We start from the raw sequence: 21,743 nt of genomic DNA on the forward strand, positions 1-21,743 counted from the left end.
GTTGTGTATAAGATGAACTGGGGAGGGGAAGGCATTCATTATTATAATTAATACTGTAAGTACATTTGATTCTGAGGAGTTGTACAGTCTGCAGGAAGAGCTGACCCCTAGAGGAGGCAACTGCATATGCAGATTCCTGTGGTAGCCACCAAGCCTCTGTACAGTTAGGTTGAGAACTGCTGCCTCCCAGAGGGCCTATTTTTCTTTTCTTTTTTTTTTTCCTTTTTTTTGTTTTTTTGTTTTTTGTTTTTCGAGATAGGGTTTCTCTGTGTCATTTTGGTGCCTGTCCTGGAGCTTGCTCTGTAGACCAGGCTGGCCTCGAATTCACAGAGATCCTCCTGCCTCTGCCTCCCGAGTGCTGGGATTAAAGGTGTACGCCACCACTGCCTGGCAGGCCTATTTTTCTAATAAACGTTAAACTGATAAAAGGCACTGGTGTCATGATTTAGGAGTCATTCCTCAGCACAATACAGGAAACCTTTAAGCATCTGAATAATCAGTTTACAATCTGCAATAATCTTAGACAAGTTCCTTAATTTCCCCACACCCGATTCTTCATTTTTAACACGGAAATAATAGTAACTCCATAAGGTGCTCGTGCATATGGGCTTGGGTGTGTGTTTCTTTCTTTTTATTTTTATTATTTTTGTTTGTTTATTTGCATTTTTGAGAAAGAGAGAGAGAGAGAGAGAGAGAGAGAGAGAGAGAGAGAGAGAGAGAGAGAGAGAGAGCGCGAACAAGCTTGGAGTTGGTGGGTGGGGAGGCAGGGCCAATCTAGGATGAGTTGAGGGCGGGAAAACCTGATCAGAAAATATTGTATGGAAAAAAATTTGTAATTGAAAAAGAGGAGAAAAAGGTTCTCATGCAGATACATGAGGTCATACACATGAAGCCATTAACAGAGTCCCTTCCAATTTGTAAATTTTCAGTGTTACCTATTATTATTAACTCTGAGTTTGCTGGCCCCCCCAGTCTCATGATTTGAAATCCTTATAAAATTGAGTCTCCTAAGCTCCCCTATTACTTTCTCCTTTGTAACCACTAACGAGGAGAGATGACGTTAAATTGACACGTGCTCTCAGAATGACTGACAGCTGTCATGACTTGTCTTTGCTTAAGCAGGTAGGAAAATGATAGTTGAGGATTCGACGAAATCCTTTGATTTTATTAGAGCTCTTTACAGGGAATGCCAAGAATGAAGAAGAACCTACGGCTGGCCATCAGCATCTTAGGGTACCTGCCTCCCCGCTTGCCCCAGGCCACACCCAGAGCCTTCTCTAGCGCTCCTAGAGGGCGTCTCGTCAGTCTGGACTATCTATGGCCTCCTCAGAGTTTGTTTGGCTGACTGGCCGGAACACCAAAGTCTTAGGCACCAGCCTCGGCTAAGCCCATTCCAAGTACAGGTGGTCACTCGGACCAAACGAGATTTGCTGGTGGCTAAAGAGTTGCTTCTTGGGAAATGTAGTACCCAGGCCGGCCTTCTTCTACGACTGCAGCCGGAAGACTACACTTCCCAGCATGCTCAGCGAAAGGAAGGCTGACCCAGGCGGGCAGCTCCACGTGACTACTCACTATGGCTTCCCTGTGTTGTAGCCGGGTGTCTGGTGGTCTTGTCTGATTTGTTAGTTCTCAGCGCCAGGGTAATCGTCTCTCGACCTCGACATGCAAAAAATCAAATCTCTAATGACCCGGCAGGTGAGTCTTGTAGTCTGAAGCAAACAGGTCCTTCCTCCTGGCTGGGAGAGGAACCGAGCGCCCAGACCCCCGGCCGTGGTGGGCGGAGGCTTAAATTAGAGGTGGTGGTAGGTCTTAGGGGCGCTGGGCAGCAAAGTAGTACCCTGGAAAACTCACCTGAGCCTCCTTAATCCCACCTCGACTTTTTGTGGGTAGTGTCCTCTTAGACACAGTCATTTAGACAAGGCCAGCCAGGGAGTTGGGCTGTCTTTGTCTCCCCTGTGCTTTTGCTTCCTTTCCAGGACAGCCTCAGCTGCTTTGCAGCATCCCCCTCGTCCTGACTGGTGGTGATTTGCCAGTAGGTGTCCTGGGAAAGGACATGGGTCTGTGCAATAGAGAAGACTGGAAAAGAGCTAAAGTGAAGAAACGGCTATTTGTAGACAACATTAGTACCGTTGTGGTTCGGGGGCAACTCTCCAAACCTTGTAGATGTTTTCTGGATGTGAAAATGAAAGTGACAGTTGCTTTTCTGTTCCTCCTATCTCAGTGTACCGCTGTGAAGGTCATCAGTAAGTTAGTGTATGCGAACATTCTTTGTGTATTGCTACTTTAAAAAAAAAATCCTTGTTATGGCAAAACAGTGTCTTTTTTGTCTCAACTTGCTTCAAGAAGCTGCAGAAATTTATTTTTTTTAGGTATTTATTGGTAACTTTATTTCAGAAACCTTTGTTTTGACTGTAGCATATATATATATATATATATATATATGTATATATACTTATATACACACACATATATAATTTGCTATTTTTTCTTCATTTTAATAAGAAACAAGCAGAGTTTGGATGAAAGTTTTAAATCAGTGTGGCTTAAAATGTTGGTAGAATCCTTTCACTAAGGTTTCACTTGTCATGTTTTTTCCTAACAAAAGAGAACAGGAATACAAATGACTTCCTTACATACTTGATAATTCAGAATTTTAGCGATGGTGGGACAGTTTCATATAATTTCTGATAGACAGTACTTACATGATCCTGGTATAACAGTTTTCCTTTTTTGAGGAAAATATGATTGATGTCAAGAAAGTAGAGAAAATGTTCTGTGAATAATAAAAGTCAAAGAAGTAGGTGAGTAGAGGCATCTAGCAGTCCTTCACATTTGAACACTGGTGCTTCCTGTTGCTTCTAACCTGAGAAGGAGTTTGGAGGCTGCTCCATCCTGAGGGGGGAGGAAAGAGAGCAGATACACTCAGAGCTGACATGCAGCCCATCAGGTGCTAGCCAGTTACGTGTTGGTTTTCTTTCTGTCTGTCTGGTCCTGCTTGGTAAGCAGTATGCTCATTTGTCTGTTATGTCACTTGTAAACTGCCATGGGGCTGCTGTCCCTAAAGCTGGTGCTCAGTTTTATTTGGTGCCTGGGTTACCAGAAGTATGTAGTAGCTTTGGTGATTTGATTTTTTTTGGTTTTGAACCTTACCTTGTGAATGAGTGGGAGAGAAGAACCAAAAAATCCCAGATAACTGATGATAATATATTTATAGTTTTTGTAAATGTAGTGCAGACTGTGCTGATCCTGCTAATTCTTAAACCTCAGTCAATTTATTGAATTATAGTAGGTTATATCTTTGTTTAATTGGAGAGGAAAAAAATCTTCAGATCATATGCAGGAAGCTGGAGCTATACTGTAAAAAAAAAAGTAAGGTAAAGTTAGGAGGTTTATACAAATGTGTGGCGCTCCTAATTATATGTGTTTAAGGCTCTACATATCTAAGGTTTCTACATATTTGATAATTATGCTGTTAATGAATATTAAAGAGAAATGAAATTCTGGTGTATGAAATTTTAATTTTATTTGTGTTCTCTCTCTCTCTGGCCATTTTGATCTTTCTTTGCAGAAGATTAACAGGGAAGGATGCACTTTGTTATCTGGCCTTATTTAGATGAGATCTGTTACTCACCATTCCCCATTATGCTGGCCTCTGTTCTTTCAGTTCAATCAACAAATTGAATTGAGCATTATGTGCCAGGCACTATTCCAGGTTTGAAAGAGGCGTCAGTGAATAGAATAGACAAGTGCTAAGGCAGACATGGTGAGCAGTGCTTGAGGGAAAGAAGGTAAGCAGGCTTGGGAATTTTGACAATTTAGGGTCAGTTACATCTTTACATGCAGGGTGGGCATAGAAAGCCTCAGTGGGAAGATAATGCAAAAGACCTGAAAGAAGTGAGGGGGTGAGCTAGGTGGGCAAATACCAGCAGAAGAACAAATTCAGATGCCCCGAGGCAGGAACTGTTAGGATCCAATGTGGGCAGAGTAAAGGGAGGAAGGGAAAAGACCTTAGGAGATGAGGTAAGGATGAGGGCATAGAGCTGAAGGCAGGAAGCAAGATCACACTGAACAAGGTAATAGAAATAATGACTTTTATTCTGAGTGAAATGACAGACAGAGGAGCCATGTAATCTGATAGAGCACTCCAGAAAGACCATTTTGGCCCCTGTTTTAGTAATAGGAAAAAGCAAGAATTGAGCGACTACTGCAGTGACCCCTGTGGTAAAGAGTATGGGCCCTATCCAGGGTGCTAGGGGTGGAGGTGCACAGAAGAGGCTGGATTGTGGACCTGTTGTAAATGGAGAGCTAGAAAAATTTCCTTATGTGTGTGTAAATGTCAAGGATGGTCCAAGTTGGTTTAACCCCTGTAGATAGACGACTGAAATTGACACTTTCTGAGATGGAGGAAATGGGAGGGGGAGTGATTTGAGTAAAGAGGCTTTTAGACTTGTAAAACGCTGCTTAGATATTTAAATAGAGAAAAAGGAGAGACTTCACTAAATGTATCTGAGTTTATGGGCAGGAATCTGAGGCATAGATAACATTCAGGAGTTACAAGTCTGTGGCTGTAACTTCTTAAGTTACAGAAAAACAGACAGACAGATAGCATTGCCTGAAGTCAAGTGGAGTGACTGTAGATATATGAAAAGCCTTTTTCACTCAATGTTGAGAGATAGATTATGCAGAGTAGAATATGAAGGAGCTGTCAGTTTTATGAAGTCTTAGCAACTCGAATGACCACCAGCATGTAGCAGATGCTTAATAAATATTACTGAATATTCATTAAGCTAGATAGAGAGAAAAACATAAAGAACAAGGCTTTGAAAGCTGCTGTAGATCAACCAGGTAAGACTTGGGTGAGAGTTAGATTTGGAACCTGATAACAGCACTTACTTACTTTCACAAAAATTATTTATTTAACTTTTATTTTATGTCCATTGTTTTGCCTGCATTCATGTCTGTGTGGGGGTGTCAGATCCCCTGGAACTGGAATTACAGACAGTTGTGGCTGCAACATGGTTGCTGAGAATTGAACCCGGGTCCTCTGGAAGAGCAGCCTGTGCTCTTACTGCTGAGCCGTCATCTCTCCAGCCCTGACAACAGCACTTATGAAGTGGTAGGGAAGAAATTCTGGCTAGGGTAGGCTCAAGAGAAACATGGGGGAGAGAGTTGGAGAGAAATTATGAACACTCAAATCTTGCTAAAAAGAGAAGGAAACACAAATAGTTGCAAATGTCCTTTTGTTCTGATAGAACATAATGGCTAGTCTCATAAGAGGAACAGAGGTTCGTATAGCTGTAATGGAAGTGTCTTTGTTGTTGATCTGATTTGGACAGAGAAAGTGCAAAGGCAGGTGTATTGATGCTGAAATTTATATATGCTTAAATTGTAAAAAAAAAAAAAAAAAAGCAAAGAAGAGAATAAAAGATAGTGGATAGTGATGATAACAAATGTTTTTGTTTACTAAAAGTAGAGCACCACAGTTACAGCAGTGAATTTGTGCCTTAGATGAAAGTAGCAGAAAACTAACTTTATTTTGGTAAAAACTAAAAAAAAAAAAAAAAAAAAAAAAAAAAAGATGATGATGAAAGGGTTAATAGCCTATAGTCTTAAATTACAGTTGAGTGCCAGATATATTTATAGACAGCTAGGTCCTTATTTTTTTTCTTCATTTCTGTTTTGTTGAAAGAAAAGCCATTTTTTTTCTGTGATCCTAGTAATACTAAGAATAATGGTTAAAACTCAAGGAATGTTGCAAGGTAGCTAGTCCCACTTTGGTTTCTCATGGGAGCTTTCTCATTCTAACAATCCCTGAGTTATCCCATGGTTGGGGTATAATCACAAAACATGGCTGGCTGGGAAGGTTGTGCAAGGCTGCAGGAGAGTCAGGGTACAAACCAGGTGGTCTCTTCCATTCTCCTGGCTCCTGACATAGGGCTTCCAACTTTTATTATTATTTTGTACATTTGGCAGAAAGCTGCCATGCTTACTCTTGATAATTATGTAGTAAGTTAGAGGTGAAACCTTTTTCTAGATACAAGTATATATCACACTTGCATTCTAGCATCTAGGGAAAGAGGCAGAAATGCTATATTCATGCAAGGATTTCTGTCAGATTAGTTAGCCTTGAAAACATGTTTAAAGACATGCTAATTACACTTTGAAAATGGTATTTGAGTAACAGTATCGTTTGAATTATCATTGAGTAACAGTATCATTAATGAAGTTTTACTTCCTATGTGTGTAGTGTATAGCTAATATATGTCTGTGGAAGTTTAGTTGTCTAAGTCAGCCTTGCCATTTTTGATGCTGTGCCATTATGTGAGAAACCCAGTGTAAAACCCAGTGTAGGACAAACAGCCTTGCCACAGGCTCCAACACGTACTCCATTGCAAGGCATATTAGACTACAGTAAACTTTAATATAGTGTTCCTGGAAACTGCAGACTGCAGTCAGTTGCATGCTCCCATGAGAACAAAGTGCTGAGTAGTTGGAGATTGGAGCCTGCATAATAATTTCTACCCAGTAATTCTGCCTGCCTGCCTGCCTGTCAGTCAGTCTCTCTCTCTCTCTCTCTCTCTCTCTGTGTGTGTGTGTGTGTGTGTGTGTGTGTGCGCGCGCTCAGGCGCTCTGTTTAGGAACTTTGCTAGCTATTGGGCAATAGAGGCAAATACCATTTGCTTTCTCCTTTAACCTGAGACTTAAAGTGTGAAGGAAATATGTGCACTTAGTATTTAAAACTTCACTGATTGGGCTGAGAGATTGTTTTGAAAATGTCTATAACTGTGTTTCTGAAGCATTAACAATCCTTTGAGTCACCTGAGGTGCTAGTTAAAATGCAAATTCCTGATCCCAGTCCAGAAGTACCTATTCCTTAGGTTCATGGTAGGGCCCTGGGATCTTTAAAAGTTCCCTGGATGATATTACTGGACACAATCTTTAGTTATGCTGGGTAGTACTGTATGCCTTGAAACATAGGGATTTAGGAAGATTCCTAAGATGAGATACTTTTGAAGCTGGTGGTGTGTTGGTTTTCTATTTTTTGAGACAGGAGAGAGAGTGATAACAGGAAATAAGGATGGGTGGACTGGATCCTCTGGAACAATGGTAGAAAATATTGTTATAAACCTGCAGATGTGGCTGGTGTTATTTCCTTGCAAGCAAGATAAGCACCCTACATCTTACAGAGAACAGTGTTTGAGTCTGAAGTAACTGACAGAAGCACACCATACATTTTGGTGACTGAGGACCCCAAAAGGTCAGTATGAGGCACCTAAAGGGCAGTGCAGCTATGTTAGAAATCTCTCCTCAAAATAACATCTAGCTGCTTTTGCCTAAAGACTAATGTCAGTTCCTTAAATAGCGTATTTTAAAGATGGGGCTTTGAAATGGAGTTTAAATGCCGAGTTCTTTCTTTCTTCCTAATTTTCCTTGGTATATGTAAGGCTTTCAGAATCTTTTACTTGATGTGCATATAGAAGGTACCACAGTGCTAAAGAATGGCTGGAAACAATGAGACATGGAGTTTATGTCTTATCTTAGGCAGCAAGAATTGGCTACATTGGTGAGAAATAGTCAAGGTTAACAAAGGGCTTACCTGTGCTTTAATTAGCATTTTTAAAAGTGTTGAACTAGATCCGTTGGTTAGTGTATTTTTATCTGTAAATCATGAGACTGTGGCTTGCTTGGATCCTTTTTTAAGGTGAATTTGTTAATGATTTAAATAATGGTGTGTTTATAGACAGCTTTGTCATGTTTCCTTCCTTTGGTTGTTTTAAAGTTGTGGTTAAGTTAGACTTCTGCTTCTGTGCTGACAGTGCCACATGACACTCTTATTTTAAACTACTAAGAGCACATCCTTGCTTTCATAGCAGACCATATGTATTGTGATAGTTGGTCTTACAATGTATATTCTCTGTATTTTCAAGAAGGTAAATCTCATTTTAAAACTGTCATGGCTGTCTCACTAGGTGTGTTCAATCCTTTTACAGTTCTTTAGCACAATTAAATTGTGTTTGTCTCATTTTGTCTTTTTTAAGGGTCTGAAAAGCCCTCCGGAGAGCCTCAGTGATCTTGGTGCCTTTGAGAGTCTTCGGGTCCCTGGAAAGGTATTGATCTACATGTGTGGTGTGACTTCTCACCTCCACAAGAGCAGACTTACTGCCTCTGTGTACTAATTGCTTCCCTGAAGCTCTGCTTCCCACAGCAGGTGGTTGCTGGGCTAAGCCAGGTGATGTTTGTGCTTTCATTATGAGGGGAGTCAGTGGTAGAGTCCACACTGCCAAATTAATAAAGTTAGGGTTTATTATATCAAATTCCTGGCTTGAAGGCAGATGTATATGTATATTTTGCTTACTTTGTTGCTATAATTTAAAAAGTTAAAGTAATTTATTAACTGACTTTTTAATGCTATAGCATTCCGAGCCCTGAAGTATATTTAATTATGTTTTTCCTTTGGGCAGAGAATTTTGAATAAACCAGTGAAACCCAACTTATACTAAGTCTGATGCATTTCAGATTTTAATTTCCTAATATTCATGTGAACATCTCAGTTTACAAGTTTAATGTTTGCCACTTGAAAGCTCGCTGGCTTTCCCCTGGAGACCGTCAGCCATTGTTAACCCTGCTGCTGCTGAGAGCTGTGCTGTGGATCACAGCTCCACCACAGATAAAGGATTTCAAAGGGTTTTAATTGGAGGATTTGTGTGTGTGTGTGTGTGACTTTTTTTTTTAAACAGCTGTGTTTTTTTTTTTTTTTTTGAACCCAGGGTCCCCTGCTTGCTAGGAAAGTAATCTATCACTGAACTAAACCTCCAGCCCCTGAGCATCATAATTAAAAACACTCTTCTGCTGTGTCTGGCATCTCAATACAAGAAGCTTTTTTTCTCTTACTATAGTTTCTTTTACATTTTTATTTTATTATACGGGGTTACATAAGGGCATCTTCATACAACTCTGTAATGCACTTGGGTACATCCCTCTCCACAGCCCGTTATCTGCCCCTCTGAGCCTTCACCTCCTTAGCAGTCCCTTTTGCTGTCCAGATGGTTTAGCTTCTGCTTTTATGCCATTTGTACGTAACCAATTTTATGTATTTTTAGAGTCTTGGACCTGTAAATGAGAGAGAATGCACTGGCTGTCTTTGAGACTGAGTTACTTTGCTTAATATGATCATTATGTCCGTTTTTCTGTAAATTACATAATGGCTCAAGAACCTTCTATTATGTACGTCAGTCGCATTTTCTTCATCCATTCCTTGTTGGAAACCTCTGTTGGCCTCATAGCTTAGCTACCGTGACTAATGTTACAGCGAACATTGAGGTGCAAGTTTGTCTCTACTGTGTTGCCGGAGTCTTTGGGTAAATGCACAGAAACTGTCTACGGAATTGCATGGTAGGTCAGTTTTTAGTTGATTATGGGTGGACTGGTTTACAGTCCACTAGCAGTTCCCATCCTTGTCAACATATGTGCTGTTTCCTTAATACAGGACTTTGCTTGTTCAGTTATCCCAGGCCTCTCACACCCCAGTGTCCACTCTCATCTCCTTCAGACACCTTCACCATTGGAGTAACATCTGCACTTACTGTTAGTCTTTATTGGAGTTCATACACAAGCATAGTGTCTTAGTATGATAAAATGCCAATAATCCTTTTGCATGAAGTAGTTCAGACAAAGACTTGGGCATCATGTATATGTGTATATAATTATATATGTATATAAAATTATAAAATATGTTATAAATGGATGTGGTACAGTTAGGAAGTAAGGACTAACCATACATTGTAACTGGTAAGCAATTGTCTTTATTTATTTGATGAAGAAAAAAGATGATTATACATTATGGACATACTTTGAATTTAGTTGTTTATGTTTCAGAATCAGTGTCAGGTTGATGATTGAATCTCAGTAAAAATATATGAATTTCTTAATAGAAATGGTCTGTTGTCATTAAACCTCAAGATCCGATTTTTTTGCAATAGTGGTGGCAGTGGATTTCCATATAGTTTTCCTATGGACCCTTTACTGTGTTTCTTTGAAATATCTGGCCCTGGGTAGAATGTACAGTCTGGGGTCACAAGATCAGCAAATGAAAATGGTTCAGGTGAATGTCATATCTAAGCACCAGTCTTTTTGACACATACTAAGGAGTTCCTGGATGGTAAAGTAGCTAATAGGAAGTGATGCCTCTGATGTAAGCTGCAGCTAGCCTTATGATAAGAAAGCCTCCCAAGCTCCTCATGCCTGTTCATTCTCTGCTTGTTGACAGCATCACAAGAACTAGGGACTGCAGGGCTGCTACCCTCTCTCTGAATGGCTCTACACACACAAGAGCCGTACAGTCCAGAATGGTGATGCTCTGGTTGGTAGACTGAATTTGATGTGAATCAGGCTTGCAGTCACTACTGAGCTTGACAGCTAAAAGAACTCTGGGCTTGCTTACTGAGTGTAGCTTACTTTAACTTTAATGTAGAGCATTACACACACATACATACACATATATATCTATATATCTGTGTGTGTGTGTGTGTATATATATATTATTATATTATTCAGCATTCTGAAGGTTGATGTTTTCTTCTTGTAGTCTCCCTGTGAATTTTCATTAACAATTTTGAGCATCAACTGTGTTCTAGACACACTGTAGGAACTGGCAGTACAGCAGTGGAAAGACAGGTCCTTCAGGAAAGCTGAGGCTTTGCTCTTGTTACATTCATGTCAGAGAAGGCACTTAGTAAACAAGATGATTGCAAATTATGACAAAAACCTTGAAGGAGAGTAGGTGATGAGATGAACTCAGAGAGGCTGGGTTGCTCTACTTGAAGTGTGTTCCCCTCATGTTGTTTTACAAGAGTGGTATATGTTTCAGAGATTTTCAAATTCTGTAATCTGTCTCTTGCATGGAAAATACAGTATATCACTGGGGTTAAAGCTACTTAGTGGTGGGTTAAGATGGATGTGTTGATACTTAGTTTATGCTACTTATGTGATTTAAATGCAGTGAAGAAACATTTAAATACTTCCACTTAATGGCATCACCACACACATAAATATATAGGCAGAACATTGAAAATAATCCCTCTGTTCAAGAATGAGCTTGTTTCTTTTTCTTTTTAATGCTATAGCATTCCCGAACCCCAGAGTATATTTAATTACGTTTTTCCTTTGGGCAGAGAATTTGAATAAACAAGTGAAACCCAATTTATACTAAGTCTGATATATTGTAGATTTGCATCCCCTAATATTCAGCTCCGTTTACAAGTTTAATGCATGAATTCTTTTTTCTTTATTATAATATCGTTCAAGTTGGAAGAAGAAACTCTCAATTCAGGAAAGAAATAGATTAGCTTGAGTTGTGATATATTACAAGGCTTTAGAATAAAGAATAGAGTGTAAGGGAGTGGATTATTAGGATGGATCATATTACTGTTGGTTAGGTTAAAAATGATTAATGTTTGCAGATTCCATGCTGGTTCAATTCCCTAGGAAAAGGAGGGCAGTGAAGGAGAACTGAAGAGCCAGAAGACCTGCTTCTTTTGTTTTTGTTTGTTGGTTTGTTTAGTTGTATTTTTTGAGACTTGTGTAAGTACTGTTGGTGGTTGGGAATCATCTTCATGGTGGTGGAGAGCAAGGAGCAGTGCAGGGCAGTGCACTCATGCAGGGTCCTCTAGAGACTGACTGAAGAGGGTGATGGGTCTGTGCTGGTTTGTTACTCGGATTGAAGGCGAGCCTGCTGATAAGGTGATGCAGACCTGAGGTGGAGAAGTGCAGAAGCGTTGAGTTGAGGGACATTGAAAATACAGAGTCCAAGACGGAGGACCTCACTAGATGTGAAAGACGAAAGCACTGAGGCTGGAGGTGCTGTGGTGGCTTTTCTCAGCACAGAGCTTATTCTTTTAAGAGGGTTTAGAAAGACCTTGCAACTAACGAAAAACAAAGAGGGTCTGCACTGGATTTTTTTCTGCCTGATTCTCTGTTTGTGCTGTCCCTTCCCTCCAGCCTAAGGGTCTCATTGGCAGACAGTTTAATATTCATTGAAGCTGAGAATTATTTTTAAAGATAGCTTAAAAATTTTAATGTTTCCAACGTCATTATCTTCAGTGTTTTTCATATAATAGATTTAGAAATATAATAAAATATAATAAAATCCTGGACTTGGGTTGACTTTTTCTTCTTTTTTTCTTTCTTTTGGTATTTGAAGACAGGGTTTCTCTGTGCAGCCCTGGCTGTCTGGAGCTTGCTCTTTAGACTAGGCTGGCCTTGAACTCAGAGATCCACCAGCCTCTGCCTCCTGAGTGCTGGGATTAAAGGTATGCGCCACCACCAACCACCACTAGACATTGGGTTGACATTTTTAACTGATTACAAGAAATAAGTACACATAAGGATCAAATAAAAATTTTGTTTATTTTTTGTGATTTTTAAAACTATTAAATGCAATAAATTTGTGTGGTTAAAATCATTTTTTATTCATTACTTTTTGCATAAACTGATTAAAATTCTTTTATTACCTAATTTTACTTAAGTCTAGATTAAAATAGTCATATTTTAACAGCCTTGTACAAATGTTCATAAATTATTTAGCTGAGTCCTCCTTCCAAATTGTAATGTAACCAGTCCTCCACTAGATGGCACTGAGAACCTGAAGAAAACAGGGTAGGCTTTAAAGCCTGCTTATGTAAAGCACAGAGACAAACTGAGGAAGCCGCTGCATTTGATAGATTATTACTGTTGTTCTAGTGGGAATATGAGAAAATGTGCCATTTCCCCATGTAATCAAACATCTTGCAATTCATTATAATCTTATGTGGTACATGGTTTTAGGGTATCTGAGATCTGAAAATAGGTTTTGAATTGTTTCATTTGGAAGTAGATCAAACCTATATCTATCTGTTCAGTGATTTATGACTTTAATAATACTGATCGAACATTGAGAATCGTATTTTTTTTCTTCCTATTCTTTGTGTATAGATTTTGGCAACTAAATTTATTTTTTGCTTTCAATTAGAGCTCTAACGTGATGTTAGCTCTATGAGACTGCAGCTTCTGGCTGCAGCAGTTATAACAGAGTGTCATTTTTGTGTTGCCGTCCTGGCTGGTAGAAGAAAGCTAACAGTTCAAAAAAGAAAGCCGAGCAAGACAGGGAACAAACGGCAAATGTGGGCTTTAGAAGAACAGGGTCTCTCCTTCCACTGTCCTTCCAGCACATACAGTCAGTCTCTGCCTCTGTCCGTCTGCCTCTAGACCCTGCCATCTAGGTACATAATCAAGCATATGTAAACTGTGGTGTGATAAGGGGGGAGTTGAAGTTCCAGTATTTATTAATTTTCTGCAGAGTTTTGATTATAGCCTATGAACTGAAGAGTTTCATGTCAATTTACATGATATAATTATGTAATTTGTTTGAATAAAAACCTAAAACTAACTGTTAGGTGTTTAAGCTGCTGTGTGTGTTGACTTTAACTGTGAGGGGGGTGTTGTGCAGTTACAACTAGTTACTTTTGGATTGACTTTGGCTCAATTAGTATGAAGTTTTGGATAATTTGAAAGTAGTAGCTAAATGCAAAACTTAGTTATTTTTTTCTTAAGCACAGATGCATTCTCTTAAGATGAATCCTTAGTATGAAATTGCTCTGTAAAGTGATCGTCTAGTTCCTTAGAAACCATAAATATTCTAGAAATGTTTTCATAACATCTTTCATTTGAGGGCTTAAATTGTTTTATGGATTTGAATCCCCATAAAACCTCTTGTTTTTATGTTGAGATAAGAAGTAGCCTGGCTAAAGCAGAGATATTGACTGAAATATCTGTTATGATCGTTTTTCATAAAGTTACATTCATATGTGCATTTTATGTGTTTGCTCATGTAGCTTTATCTACCTCCGAGATAATAAAAGTGGAAGAGCAGCCTAGGTGGTAATGTATTCAACCCGTGTGAGGCTGCTGGCGAAACAGCTCTAAAACATCAAGGAACTGTTGGCCTGACAGTCTGCTGAAAGAATCCTGCTTGCTTTATGCCGTTAATAAAATACTGAACATTTATGCTTACTGTTGGTACAGTGTCTGACACAATGGCATATCTTATATATTTTAACTAGGGGAATACATAATTCTGATGCATATACATACACGGATGTTTTGCTTCTTGGTGAACATGTATTTTTTTTTTTAAATCAGGGCTCTTTATTGCTTGATTTCAGAGTTGCATTTTGTTTTGTTCCTCGGTTTAGACTTGAATTTCTCTCTGTTCTTCTGTCAGGTTGAGAGGTGTCTTTTGTCTCTGTCCTTCCCTCTGCTCAGCCTCTCCAGGCTGTTTATTTGTTCGTGGTCCCTCTTTAGTAACCGGTTAGGGCGACGCCGAATTTCACTCACCCCTGGCTGCTGTCATCCAGGAGAGTTTTAACATGTTGAGAATAAAATGGCTGTTGTTGGCTGTAGCTCCTCCGACTGAGCAAGGGAAGGCAGTGGAGCTTGTGAAGCAGGCTCGCCAGCTCCCGATGGCAGTGTGGGGCGAGCTGGTTTGCTCTTCTGCTTCTCTGCGTTCGCTTCCTCTGTCTGCATTTAAATCTGTGACTTGAATTGTTCCTTTCCAGCTTTAATTCTGAGGTGCATTGATGTACATTTTCTGTATTTTAGTGATTAGCAGTTAAGTGTTGTTGCATTTTATATAGCCTTGTTGGCAGATTAGGTTTGGATTTTCACATTTTAGAGAGCATTTACACTACATTAGTCTTAATACTCATTTAATCATATACTATAAACCAGAACACTTACTATAAAATAAATCCTTTAAACACTTCATTAATAATAAACAGTTGGCAAGACTGAACTATTTAATTCTAAACTTAGTTTAACTGTCTCATTATTGTAACCTTTTTTCTTAACATATTTTGATATGCCGTGAAGAATTTTATTTGGTTCTGTTTTTTTTCCAAGTTTGCCTTAAAATTTTTTGTAGGAAGTCTTTTGTTCATTTTGTGAATAAAGTATTATCTCACTTATAAATTACTTTGTCAGATTCTGATTTAGATAAAGAATTGCATATTTTTATACATCTCCAATGCTAGGAAGTGAGTTTTTAATTCTAGCAGAATTATGCAGCAGTTACATAAAGCTATGAAATACAGCTTTTTCTGTTTATTTTTCTTATTTGCATACATAAAATACTCCCAAGTCATCTAATACTTTTGTTATTTCTTGCTAATAGAAGCATTAAGAGTTTAAGCACCGTGTTGCCTACCAAAACTGTTTTTTGTTTCCTATTCCATTTGAATACAGTTGACTGTTGAATATAGTTTGATCTGTAATTATCGGCGTGCTGTGAAGCCTGGCGCTGCAGAGCATAGTGATGAAGACTAAGGGGCGGTTGCAGTTTGAAGTGTGGGGTCTGACTGAGCATGCAGCCTAGTGCCGAGCAAGCATTTAGGGAGGTGGAAGGTGGAAGCAGAGCCTGACGGCTGCACATGCAGCGGCACAAGAGACAGTCGCCTTTGAACAGTTTGAATGAGCTCAGCTGTGTGTTTCACAGGGAGCTCGCTAGATAGGCTGAAAGGAGGGCTGTTTTATTGGGATACAGTGGCATATCTGGGTTTTTAGTTTGGATGGAGTTCTCCATTGTATGTTCTGTGTCTTTTCCTGCCTTGCTAGGTTTCATCGCTGCCCTTTTCAGAATGTTGTATTAGAGTATGAAGTATTCCATGGTAGTTCTTTGTGTTCTCTGATGTTGATGGAGTAGATCTCCAGGAAGGAATAGTGTCTGACCTTTGCACTTATACAGATTGTACTGTTCTTATAAATTCATCACATTTTGAAATGTACATTTGTGAGGTATTTTTAAATGAAATCACATTTTCCCTTTGGCAATTTTAATAACTTTAAAACAGATGAAAAATTAAAAGTGTAGGTTTGAAGAGGCTAAATCATATTTCCAAGGTTCTAGAGATGTAACTAAAGGTAGAGTCTCTGGCCTCAGGTCGTCCACCCCGTACTGACTGCTGGAGACCATCAGCATGGTGTCGTGTGCCAGTGCCAATCAAACCCTTAAGATGATACCTGTGATCATTTCGTGTACTGGATTTCTGGCTTAGCTACAAATGGTAGTTTCTAATGTTACTGATTTTGTAATGTGCAACATTTCTTTTTGAATGGTACGAACTGCATTTATTTGTTTGTGGTGTTTAGGCAACATTACCCTCCTGAGGCTTGTATTTCAGATGCCTGTGTCCTTTTAAGGGAGGGAGGTTTGCTAGAGAATTCTGAGTCCCTTTCCTTTCCATCCCTCTCACTTTATATTTGTATCGAATGAGTGAAAGCTGCCTGACTTCCACAGGTGGTGTGGAACACACACACACACACACACACACACACACACACACACAAACACACACACACACACACACACACACATCCACACCCTATGCCAAATTTGAACACCACTCACTGGGTGTTAGAGTTGCAAATAACTTCTCCTTCCCATCTGCTACTACCCCAGAAGTGCAGCTTTCACGTGTGTGTGTGTGTGTGTGTGTGTGTGTGTGTGTGTGTGTGTGTGTTCGGGTGCTTGTAAATGTTCACATGGGTATGGACCAGTGTGTGTGTGTGTGTGTGTGTGTGTGTGTTCGGGTGCTTGTAAATGTTCACATGGGTATGGACCAGAGGCCAAACTTTGTTGTTCTTCAAGAGCCTTCCACCGTATTTTTTGAGACCAGATCTCTCACTTGGATGTCGGACTGTATTAAGTAGGGTGTGTGGGATGGCTAGAGAGCCCAGGAATTAGCCTGTCTCTACCTCCCTGCTGCTGAGGTTACAGGTGCAAACCTCTAGCCCTGTGGGTTCTAGGAATTAAACTCAAGTTCCATGCTTATGAGGAAAACATGTTAGCAACTGAGCACTTTCTCAGGCCCAGGATGCTGGGTTTCTTGCTGTGCTCATGGTACCTGTCACATACTGTTGTCCAGAGTACGCATATTGTCGGCCCTTTCTGTTAGAGTATTTTATAAATTGAGTTTGATGTACACAGGCTTGCTTTTTATTCCTGTGTTCTCTTTCAAATGTAGTAGGATTTTAAATTTAAATACTACATTGTTCTTTTAAATTTCTGACATAGTGTTCTAACACTTTTAGCTTGAATTTACAATAGGAATTAATTCTTAGTTTATAAATTAAAAATATAAAATGTTATGCCTTAACATTCAAGCAAATTATTTTTAATAAATAAAAAGTATGCCCACAATAAATCATAGAACATCACTCTGTATCCTTTAATTGGCTACAAATAGTCTAATGATTTTATAGATTTACTTAGTGATGATTTAGGCTGGTAGGCTGCGTTAGAGCTCTGGGATCCATGTGGAAGAAGGGGATAGTAGAAGGAGTGAACCAGCTCCTGCATGTCGTCTCCTGTCCTGCATGTGTGTGCGGTGGCACACCCTCCAAGTAAACAAACCAGCAAACACAGTTAGTGATGATTTGAAGATTTTTGCTAAACAGTATGTTAATGATGGTAAGTTTTTAAAACAATTGCTTCTTTTTTGTACTTAAATATATTTGATATTAACTCTGAAAAGTTGGATGTTTATACTAGCTGAGGGGCTTTTGGCATTTGATAGCTGTCAGGAGGAGGAGGGTTAGTTTTCCTTAAGAGTGCAGCCCAGGGTCTGTCAGGCCTCACGCCTAAGGATGTTTGCAAAGCACAAACTGGACTTGATGGGTTTCAGATATAGAGAGAATGCAAAGTTGGGCAGGTAGATAAGAGGGGTGGATCTAGGAGGAGGGGCGGGGAGCTGAGAAAGATCAAAACACATTAGGTGGAATAGTCAAAGAACCAATTAAAAACAATGTCTTTGTTTTGCTGTTGTGTGTGACGAAGTCTTTGGCTTCTCTTAGACAGTCTTGCTGGATAGCTCAGGCTGCCTCAGCCTTCCAAGGATTGGGATTATAGGCATGTGTACCATACCTAGCTTAGTGTAGTATCTTGATTAACCAGTGTGGGAAGAAGTAGATATTGATAAATTGAGGACATTTTCAGCTAACCAAGGGTTTGTCAAAATAAGTCAATAAAATTGCATAGCATAGGGACACTAATATTAGAGATAGGCATCTGTCTGTCAAGTGTCTTTAGAGGACATCGCTGGAGGCCTCATTCTGTATCATGAGAAAGAAGACCTTTTATCTAATACTCAGCTTTGATACACAGTCAGGTCCTGAGTTGCAGTGTTAGTACACATTGAAGGAAGCATCCTGAACACAGTGGGAAGTTTGAAATCTGTCCTTGAGCCAGTGACTCTGAGCTGCCCTCTCTGGTTTCTAGCAGGGTTAGATGCTGGCTGCCAGAGTTCCGGTGCTGACTGTGTCCCAGAGGTCATTGAGAAGGTGTTGTGTTACGTGTGATTAGACAGATCACAGAATATTATTGATGGGATAAAATGTGTGTCTGTGATATGTGCCTATGATAGATTCAGGGAGTTGCTTGCATTTCTTTTCTTAAACATTAAGTTCTTTTAACCTTTTTGGCATACGAGCAGTTCAGAATACAATCGGAATTCTTTCTTCCTCTCCAGTAGAAAAGCAGTGTTTTAGTGTTTGGCTATTTCCTAGTTTTCTGGTTCCTAATTAGCTTGTGTCCTTGGTCAGAATGGCTCTCCGAGGTGCATGACTGGAGACACAGGTCATTTGTTCTGTGTAGATGGGATTTGAACAGTTATACATACTATAATTATGACTTTTTTTTTTAAGGAGGAATTCAGGGAGCTTCGAGAACAGCCGAGCGACCCTCAAGCTGAACAAGAGCTAATTAATAGTATCGAGCAAGTCTATTTTTCTGCGGACCCATTTGATATTGTTAAATATGAGCTGGAGGTAAAAAGAAACTTTGAATAAAACACATCTAAAGCTTATTTTCTCAGTGCCTAGGAATGACTTTGTGAGATGGGAAGTTTGGAGGGAACTAATATTTCTTAATAACACTAATGGGTCTGTGATGATCATGATATGAACTATCAGCCTGTGTTATTAAGTGCGGCCCTAGAGTGCTGGGTGGGGAAGCACTGCTGTGCCTTGGGTTTTCATTGCTAGTGAGCAGCATGTTGCAGTGCTGCTTCTCATCATGTTTTCCACATTACCTGAGATGTTCAGAAAATGCTAACTCAAGTGAAATTTAAAATGTAGTTGTTTAAGATTTAAAATAAATGCTTAGAAAAGCTATGTAGGACCTTTTGTTTGTACACAGGGCCTGACTCTAGGTGTGCGGACTGACTTCAGCTCCTAGGTTTAAGTGACCTTGCTACTCCAGCTTGGCTAGGGCACTGACTCTTTTGATCATGACTATGTATTGTGCTGAAAAGCCTCTGTACAAAACTGTCTGAATGCTGACAGTATAAACTCATGGGACTCCGTAAGAAAAGTCAGAATAGCAAAATGCGTTTAAACTTGGAATCCGTTTCCCAGTATATACAGTTGCGTGTTCTCTTGTTGCTTCTCCATGCTGACTTAATTCAGAGTGTTGCCCGTCACTGTGGTATTCAGTTTATTCATAATATTCCAGAGGCCAAAGTCTACGTTGAGATTTCTTATAATTAAGGGTAGCAGGTAGAGTGGGGGATCCATGTTAGAACTTTTTCTTGATTTCTTCTGGCCCGGATCATTTGTAAACACTCCCTGTTGGGAGGCTGGTGGAGTCTGGCTTCCTGGAGGAAGGGTAGCAGCAGAGGGTGTGGCAAGACTGGACAAGGTGGAAGCAGAAGAGGCTTGGGTAAGACAGCTCCCAGGCTTTGTGCCTGGAGTTGAGCGAACATTGGAGGATGTGGGATGTGCCACTGTTGCACGTCACTTTGCAGTGCTCTAGTTGGAGGTGTTCTGGGAAAGGAAACCAAATTTGTTGAACTGCTCAGCTTTTAAGTTTTTTTTGTTTTTTTTTTCCTATAGAAGCTTCCACCTGTTCTTAATCTGCAGGAATTGGAGGAATACAGAGACAAATTAAAACAACAACAAGCTGCAGTAAGTACAAGCATTTGTTTTTGGTGAAACTGTACATGAAAAAGAGATGTAATGTTTACAGAGAAATCCTATAGATTAATGTATACACATCCTGTTGTCTGTCATGATCCAGTGACACGTTTGTATTGTTTTATGTCGCTGCACTTTTCTTGCTGTTGCTTTGGTAGGTTTCCTTTTGGAGACTGAGGCGCTGTCTAGTTCCAGGATATACTCAAAGGGTTTAGAGCTTACCCTCAGATTAGGAGGCACCTGTAGGTGCCTGCTTTGTCTCTATGACTTCCCTATCCAGGATTTTGTAGTGAAACATCTCTTTTTTTTTTTTTTTTTAAAGATTTATTTATTTATTATGTACACAGAAGAGGGTGCCAGATCTCATTACAGATGGTTGTGAGCCACCATGTGGGTGCTGGGAATTGAACTCAGGACCTCTGGAAGAGCAGTCAATGCTCTTAACCTCTGAGCCATCTCTCCAGCCCCAAAGATTGATTTATTTATTATGCATGCAGTATTCTGCCTGCATGTATGCTTGTAGATCAGAAGAGGGCGCTAGGTCTCACTACGGATGGTTGTGAGCCACCATGTGGTTGCTGGGAATTGAACTCAGGACCTCTGGAAGAGCAGCCAGTGCTCTTAACCTCTGAGCCATCTCTCCAGCCGAAACATCTCTTAATCTCAAAGTAAAGTCTCACTTACAGTTGAAATATAGTAAAGAGAATGTAGAACTACGAAACAAAAAGTCATAGTTGTCACTATGTAACTGTGACAATGGGCAGCTTGCCTAACTTCACTGACTCTTGTTTTTCTTGTACAGTGATAGGTGGGCTCACATTTCCTTTAATGCTATGAAGTTCTGCGATTCTATACTTCCTTTGTGTGAAGCTGAACTTTTATGAAGTTCACTGGAAGATTAGTTAATGATACAGTGGTCTCGTAATTATTTTAGGCTAGAGTTTGGATTTAACACATGATTGTTAATAACACATCTCCAAGTCAAGGAAATAAATGCTCCTCTTGTCTCTTACACACAGAGGAGCACTAGGAGGTCTTGTTGGGGGTAGGGTAGCAGTGGTGTGTACAGTGCAGACTAACAGTAACCATACCACCAGTCTTCCTTGTGAACTCAGCGGGATAAAATTAGAAGGGCTCTTTCTGCGCGTTGTACACATTTTCATGTGGCAGATTTTGTGATGTAGAGCTAGAGCTTCCTGACTTCATTTTCTTATGGCTCCTCCTTGACACTTTTTTATGGGAATTGTGTTGTCTAAATTAAGCTATTGTTAGTCCTGCAGAGTCTTTAGAATTGTTAAAACAATATTGAGGATTAACATTGAGGTTTCTTCACTATCTAGTCTAAAGCTGTTTAAAGCTTGTTTGTGTTAACTTTAATGAAATACTTCTTAGACAAAAATAGTTAGTGTATATAGAAAATAGTTTACATCACTTCAAAGTTGTTATATGCAGATCAAACGAACATTAAAGGGTAAATGGAGTTATTTAATAAGTTTCAAAGTTTGTCCTCATATGGCCTGGGGAAGGGGAGCTAACTGTGCACCCACTAAGTACCTGCCCGGCCCAAGCTTGGTACTAGATGTTATGAGTCCCAAGCTTGGTACTAGATGTTATGAATAGTTGAAAAGGCCCCTAAAGTTTAAGAGCCTTATGTTCAAAGTCATTATATTATTAACCTGTGCACATTGATATTATTCATGGAGTTGGAGAACAAAACCTTCATAGTGTTCCAAGTAACCAAC

General features: G+C 39.7%; 1 protein-coding gene across 2 annotated transcripts in view; it reads left to right on the plus strand.

Annotated features, from left to right (window-relative positions):
- Nucleotides 1–1,534: 1,534 nt before the first annotated feature.
- Vps50 (VPS50 subunit of EARP/GARPII complex) overlaps nt 1,535–21,743 on the plus strand; it is a 114,989-nt gene continuing 94,780 nt past the window's right edge. For both annotated transcript variants that reach the window (XM_059257341.1, XM_059257340.1), the window contains exons 1-4: nt 1,535–1,695; nt 8,040–8,108; nt 18,733–18,855; nt 19,921–19,992. In XM_059257341.1, coding sequence (XP_059113324.1) covers nt 1,663–1,695; nt 8,040–8,108; nt 18,733–18,855; nt 19,921–19,992 — 297 coding nt within the window. In that variant the 5' untranslated portion in view covers nt 1,535–1,662. The remainder of the gene's footprint in view (nt 1,696–8,039; nt 8,109–18,732; nt 18,856–19,920; nt 19,993–21,743) is intronic.

The sequence above is a fragment of the Peromyscus eremicus genome, chromosome 3 (assembly GCF_949786415.1).
Source record: "Peromyscus eremicus chromosome 3, PerEre_H2_v1, whole genome shotgun sequence".
NCBI lineage: Eukaryota > Metazoa > Chordata > Mammalia > Rodentia > Cricetidae > Peromyscus > Peromyscus eremicus.